A 6891-nucleotide genomic window follows, 5' to 3' on the forward strand; every position below is an offset into this window, starting at 1 on the left:
ATGGTTACACTATAATTAATCGTTTATTCATACATTTCTTTGGAAAAATGAAATACACCTTGAAATATTTTGACATGTTTGAGTAGGTGATTTGAGCTTGAAGCTTCCTTCTTTTTCTTCATTCTTAGTTGATTTGATTATGTGTGTGTGTTTGCAGTAGGGCATGTGTGAGTGTGGTTTTTTTTGTGTGTACTTAAGCTTTCAAGTGGAATTTTAAACATTGGGCCAGGGACCTGATAGGGGTTCCTTAACTATTAGTGTGCTTAGTGTGTCAACCTGCCCAATGCAAAATTTTAATCGAGACGTTTATTGGGATCATATTTTTCCAATAGCCCTCCGACAGTACAGTTGTACATCGTATTTTTTGGAAAACTATGTCTAAACGCAACGATTTGTACGCATCAATGTGTCGATATTTCGTGTGGGGTAGCGTGGGCACAGCACTTCGCTTTGGGCGCACATCCAAGTTACAATAATTGTTTTAAAACGTCTCGATTAAGCACTTCTCGACAGCAAGCTTCAGCCGCGAGTGTTTTGTACAAACATTCAATTCTTAGTCTTCACGGGTCTCGTTGTGATGTGTGTTTACGCTTAAATTTTGACATTGTTTCTAATCTGTGTTGGTGTTGCAAAGGGAAAAGTTCGTAGTGTCATAATTTTTTCATCCTTCGTTCTTATCTTCTATTCAATGGGGTTTTAGTGTCCGTTTCATTGGTGGCTGCAATTTTGATATTTTCATAAGAATTCGTTTGGTAGAATAGTGGAATAAGAGTAAGCACTGGCAGCTACGCTACTGCTGAAAGATCACGTTTCGATTCATTCTCTTTATGTACAAATCCAATGGTATAATACAAGCATGGGCAATTCATAAAATTAATCAACAATCTACAACGTACCCGAGAAGGTAATCTCGACTTGGGATAGCTTTGCTAATGCACTATATAATAATAATCTACCAAAGCACTACTAGCGAAAAGTAAGGCAAAAAAAAAAAACAAAAATAAAAACTTAATTACTTGCACTGTAGCCCCTCTCCTGGGAGCTTTAGTTGGTGGCAGCAATAGCCACTGGTGTGGACGCCGCCACTGGCGACTTTGGTGGTGATTCCGGGGCCGCTGTGTTCAGTGTCTCAGCCTTCTTGGGTCCCTTAGCATTGCCAAAGCTGTGGCGAGTGTGGTTGCGTTTGCGATAAGAACGTCCGCCAGTCTTGCCGGGCGAGGGCGACTTGGTGGTGGAGTCCGGCACTGGGGCACTGAGTCCGTCGCTCTGGGACTTGTCGCCACCAGCACCGAATTCAGTGCTGGTAGAACGGGAGCTCATGGCTCCATTCTTTGATGATGCTGCACCGTTAGCCCGAACGCGACGACGAGGGCCATTGCCTTTGGGCTTGAAACTCGGCTTGATTGTCGCCTTGCTTGGGTCGAAGAAGCTGTCCAGAAGCTCCACCAGCTCGGTCTTTTCCTCGGTCTTCAGGGTATCAATATCGGTCAGAGCCAGTTCCAAGCCCTCCTTGCGCTTCTCGGTCCAAATAGCTTTTAGAGACTCCAAAGTAAAGCCATTTTCAGCCAGCACGATGCGGAACTTTACAGCACGAACACGATGGTACAGAGTGGTGCGGAAATAGTACAAGAAGACTGGACGGAACGAGTTTTGGCGGTCCATGTTCTCGTTCTGGGTTTGCAGCTCCATGACGTCCGAGCTGACAAGTTTGGCGAATGGTTTCACGGCATTAAACAGGTTAACCAATGCCTCCGAAGACTCTGGCTTTGATGTGCGGTCAGAGTTGGTCAACTGCAGGGCCACTTCGTAGACCATCTTGGCCCGCACATTGGCACTCCCCTCGAAAACGTCATGCTCCTGATTCTTTCCATTCTTGTGGCCCTTATCGTTGCTGCTGCCGTTTCTGTTGACATTCTCAGGTTTATTCTCCTTGTTGGCACTTTCATTATTCGACTTGGCCAAGAGCAACGAAAGCTTGCGACCACAGCTCTTGATATTAGCATCGCCAAGGGAGGTCTTGGCCATATTGAAAGTGTTGACAAAAGACTTCACCGTAAGATTGAATCTTTCAATCAGACCGTATTTCTTGAGCGCCTCCAATACCATGTAGGGTATGAATTTACGCTCCTCGTGATAGAGCATAACGATGCCATCAGTGCTGGGCTGTTTGGCGACCAGCATCTCAAGCCAGTTGAGAAAGTCCATGAGGGCAGCAACCTCCGATTTAGATTTGATAATCTGAGAAAAAAGCTAGAATTAGCGGACATAACGGGAGTGTAGGTATGAATGTACCTTGTAGGTCTGCATCGACTTCAGCATGCGATAAAAGCCGATCGAAATCACACGAATTTGATGACGCTGACGAGCGGCTGGATTCAGATTCATATACGGCATGATGTACTGCCGGAAGTTGTCCTTTGGAGTGTAGGCAGCCAACTGGACAATCTGGAAAATGGGCAAAGGGGAGACGTAGAGGAAAGTTAGGTTAGGTCCGACTCAGGGGGTCAAAGCCCCTTCCGACACAATACCAACCTCATCAATCAGGCGTCGTCCAGTTGTGTCTATATCAACACCAACCAGGATGTAGTTCCCTGCCGGCAGCACCTCCTTCATGTCCACGCACTGATCGGCCGCGGCAATGGTAATAGAATCTTCAGAAATTTCGGCAACCATTTTGAAAAAATATCTGAGAAGCACCAGGAAATTCGAAAAAATAAAATTAGCAACCGAGTAGGCCTACTGTTTTAACACAAAACTCAAATTTTCTAAACAAAGAAAATTTTGTTCTCAAAAAAAAAATAAAATCGCGAACCGCTTGAGCAGCGTTTTGGCTGTGGAATGTCTGACGGATTGCAAAAAACTGCCTGCACTGATCTACACCGCGGAGTGGAAATATGTACAAAGCTACGGTTTATTTCCAGTCTAGGTTCACTTCAAGCGCCATCTTTTTTTCTCTATCTCACTATCACTATTACTTTTCTCACTATCTTCAAGCACTTTTCGGCCTACCTTTTATTTTGAATTTCTCTCCGCGTTTTTTTTTTCGACCGGTTCTTTCGGATTTTACAAACTTTATACCCTTTTTTTCAAAAGGCAAAAGCAAAATGCTTTTTTCCGACGAGCTCTCACAAAAAAGAAACAATCCGTACGACAAACTAGAACGTAATGAATTTTTGTCTGGATTTTTCCGGTAGGTCGAAAATGGCCCGAGTTTGAGCGAAATCAAGGCCTACTTTATTAGTGATTTGGAGTTAAGTACGATGGGCCGAATAGGTTTCGACTTTCCACAGCGTTATGCGCACAGTGGGATAATTCTAGAGTCGCAATGTCACACCGCAATGGCCCAACAAATTTCTAAATCTGCATAAACATATCTATTTTCTTTAAATACAACTTTATTTTGTAATAGAAAAAGAGCGGGCTTTTCGGATATGCTTATCGTTTACCATTTATCGGCGAAATCTTTTTGAGAGCGCTGCCACCCAGTTGGAATAAGGTGACGTGACCCTGTTGAAAGTCTGTGCAGCCCTGGACTTTACACAAACAAAAATCAGCTGGTGCAGTGACAATTAAAAAATATTAAACAAAAAGTTGGGAAAAAGGAGGGTTTGACCACAATTATGCTACACTGAGTAGACACACACACACACACACACACCCCAACCACACACACATAGCACTCGCAGACAGTGGCAGCCGTTGTGATTCGTAATAGATAAAAGCATTTGTTGCCGATAAGAGAGCCTCCCCAATTAGGTGCCAAAGAGCGACACGGTGTACAAATATGCTGTCTTACATCAAACGCAAACTCTCCGAGTCCGACGGCGGTTCTAGCGTCGTACCCGTGACGTCCTCGTGTGGCGGAGGCGTCAGCAGTAGCAGCAGAAGCAGCAGCAGCACTACCAACAGCAGCAACAGCTCTAGCGGCCGCACATCAGCGGACGATTTAGTGCGCAAAACGAGTCAGATGTCGATGGATAATGAAGCGATTGCCTACGGCGAGGACGCACTGCTGCAAGAGCTTGGCTACAAGAACGCCACGGACCTGCAAGAGACCATCTACGGTGCGCGAACTTTTACATTTTCCCCTAGAATTATGTAATTCCGTTGCGTCTTTTGTTTGCAGACTTGTTGCGCGGCATACGCGATCCCGAGAAGCCCTGCACTCTGGAGGATCTGAATGTGATCTACGAGGACGGTATATTCGTCCTGCCCCCCACACGCTCGAATGTATCTGTTGTAGGTTACGCACGCCTCGGTGTCTGCTCGAATGTGATCTAATCTCTGAATTGCTTGCTATTACGCTAGGTACGCATCGAATTCAACCCGACGGTGCCGCACTGCTCCCTGGCTACGCTGATAGGGCTCTGCATACGCGTGAAGGTGGAGCGTGGTCTGCCGCACAACATTAAGCTGGACATTTACATCAAAAAAGGAGCTCATCAAACGGAAGACGAAAGTGAGATTGTCCTTCAATGGATCATTAGGGGGTTAACACTAATTTGTCTATTTTCCCCTGCTTCGAACAGTCAACAAGCAAATCAATGACAAGGAGCGCATTGCTGCGGCCATGGAGAACACCAATCTTCGCCAACTGGTCGAAAACTGCATCAAGGATGAGGAGTAGCTCGGCGTCGCGACGTACTTTTTAAATACCCATTTTCGTAGGAAGAGTTTTGTGTTTAGGGTTAAGTCTAGCAATAAGGTGCCTCTTGGACTGTGTGCATAGCATTAAAGCCCCATAGATCTGTTAATCAGCGTAAAGTCGATCGGCGTAGCTCATATCTGTTTTCTCCATTGTTTACCGATAAGCGCTGAAAACACATTCCCTTTTCTATTCGAGGCTTCCCCTATCGCGCATTGTTTACGTTCTGTGTGTAGCCGGAACGATATGACCGACCGAAGAAGGCAAGACCGTGTGCACACCGCTGTCATGGCGCCGCCGCTGGCTAGTGAATGAAATCATTTTGCGACACGCTATACATCGGACGAAAGGCCCGCCATGTTGGGCGTGACAGGCGTAAAGTTATCAGCTCCAGCAGCACTACAATTTTAGGTGGAGTGGGTGGAATGGAGAAGTAGAGAACAAGCAGGGGGCATTCACCTGCGGCTGACACACATTTGATTCTTAACAGACGAGCGACTCTCCGGTTCCCCCTTGAGCGGCTTGTCGCTGCTTCTGCTCCAATTTGCATTTCCCGGCTTTCCATTTGTTAAATTGCGCTCTCGGCTGCCATGTCTCCCCCTCCCCCAGGCAGTAATAAATATTTAGCAATATCAATTAGATGCTTGCCCTCGCTCTCAAAAGACTTCAAACTAATTTTCAAAGACTTGGCAAAAAACAAGCCATGAAGCAATTAAAACCATCTGCCCCTGCAAACTTTTTACCAGCCAATGTGTCGTGGAAGGCAGGTCAGGGTCCTTCCTGGCGGCCCATAGAGACCAAGAAACGCAATAAAAATGAATACGGAGACAAAAGCATATTGCGAATATTACGCTAATTGGCGCCTGCAATCAGAGCGGACCACGACCTAGACACGTTGTGAAAAGCGGTCGACTTCGACTCCTGTATGCCCTGTGCCTTTCCTCCAGAAAATCGTGCTTCTGGCCGCTTTTACTGTCGGAGAAAGGTCCTGCTGCCCATCACTTTGCATGTTCATTAGAGGGTTGGCCAGGATGTCTTGGTGATGCTTTAAGAGCCACGTAGTTGTCTGTAACATCTTCATGCTGACGGTAGTCTCACGACCTACTCGACTAAAACAGACCTACGAGTATATGGGAGAAAAATACATGATTTATGTGGTTAATTCATATGCATTTAAGCAGGGCGAACAACTGCAGCAATTCCCTGAGGATCCTGGAACCAGTGTCCAGACCGGCAATTGTCATTTGTACAGCGGTCAAAGTGACCCATTTACCCGTACGTAAGTGGTTCTTGCTTTAGCCTCTTCACCACCGCCTCTACAAGCTTAAGTACATAAGTAGGCAAATGCAATGAGTCCAGGTCCAAGCACCAGCCGCAGAAGAAGGGGAGGGGGGGGGGGGTGTCGCCCGAAGACGGGGTACAGATTGCGGCCACTGAGATTTCCTTCCGATATGCAATGCTGTTAAATTGTATGCCATTATTATGATTGCCACCATGATGGCCCTGTGCAGAACGGACCGGAACGGAGTGGTGTGGTGTGTGGCGAAGTCCGGCACAGGATGCTGGAGCCACGACATGTTGTGGAGTTGCATTCACGCATTGTAGGGCTCCTACGGGTCTCCCTCATCATCTGCCATGTATTTCATTATGTTCTTGTGCCTCGTACTCTCACCATCACCATCACCCTCAACGTCTCCTGCACTACTGCCTCACTGTTTCAGTTGCACTAAACCAAAGCGAGGGCATGAACAGTTGTGGGTTGCGAGACGCGTCCATGCAAATGGAACTGAATGATAGGCCATTTTCCAAGCCATTTTAAGTGTGCAGGGAAAGGTTTTTATTATAAAATTTTCTTCAGGCGAGCAAGCACATACATTTGTACATGCTTTATGCTTTAATCATCATTCATAAAATAAATGTAATTTGAATAAAGCTATTCCAGTTCGAGGGTTATACAATGTTGGCACCGATCAGCAAAGTAATAATAAAATTGAAGTAAATTATGGAGCAATACCTAAGCAACCTCATCGCTGTGGATCGAGATCACGATCATAAGGGCTCTACAACCAAACAAAGCTAAGATTATATCTATAGATCTAAGTATCCTTTTTCAACTGAGCACAAGAAGCTGTGTGAATTATTATTTAATAATTTTATTTTTAACGCATAAGAGTTAGTAGTGAGTAAATTTTTGCATTGATTATTATCAATCACAATTAATCCCAGTATCTTATTAGGTCCATCAT

At 45.5% G+C, this 6891-nt stretch overlaps 2 protein-coding genes across 3 annotated transcripts; one reads left to right on the forward strand and one right to left on the reverse strand.

The window, feature by feature from the left end:
• Positions 1 to 3: 3 nt before the first annotated feature.
• On the reverse strand, positions 4 to 3216 carry LOC108158842 (maternal protein exuperantia-1). Of its 2 annotated transcripts, none has more exons than XM_017291563.2 (5): positions 3010 to 3216; positions 2533 to 2686; positions 2293 to 2445; positions 1017 to 2238; positions 4 to 718 (listed from the first exon to the last, which is right to left on the reverse strand). In XM_017291563.2, exons 2-4 carry the CDS (start codon positions 2671 to 2673, stop codon positions 1045 to 1047), a joined length of 1488 nt encoding a protein of 495 aa, XP_017147052.2. In that variant the 5' UTR covers positions 2674 to 2686; positions 3010 to 3216; the 3' UTR covers positions 4 to 718; positions 1017 to 1044. The 2 variants fall into 2 exon arrangements, with proteins under 2 accessions (XP_017147052.2, XP_017147053.2); XM_017291564.2 differs by lacking the exon at positions 3010 to 3216 and adding an exon at positions 2813 to 2874.
• Positions 3217 to 3498: 282 nt separating this feature from the next.
• Positions 3499 to 4767, forward strand: LOC108158846 (MIP18 family protein galla-1). The gene is made up of 4 exons (XM_017291567.2): positions 3499 to 4064; positions 4127 to 4239; positions 4309 to 4459; positions 4530 to 4767. The coding sequence occupies exons 1-4, from the start codon at positions 3785 to 3787 to the stop codon at positions 4625 to 4627; spliced, it is 642 nt and encodes a 213-aa protein (XP_017147056.1). The 5' UTR covers positions 3499 to 3784; the 3' UTR covers positions 4628 to 4767.
• Positions 4768 to 6891: the final 2124 nt, after the last annotated feature.

This window comes from Drosophila miranda, chromosome 3 (genome assembly GCF_003369915.1).
Source record: "Drosophila miranda strain MSH22 chromosome 3, D.miranda_PacBio2.1, whole genome shotgun sequence".
Lineage (NCBI taxonomy): Eukaryota > Metazoa > Arthropoda > Insecta > Diptera > Drosophilidae > Drosophila > Drosophila miranda.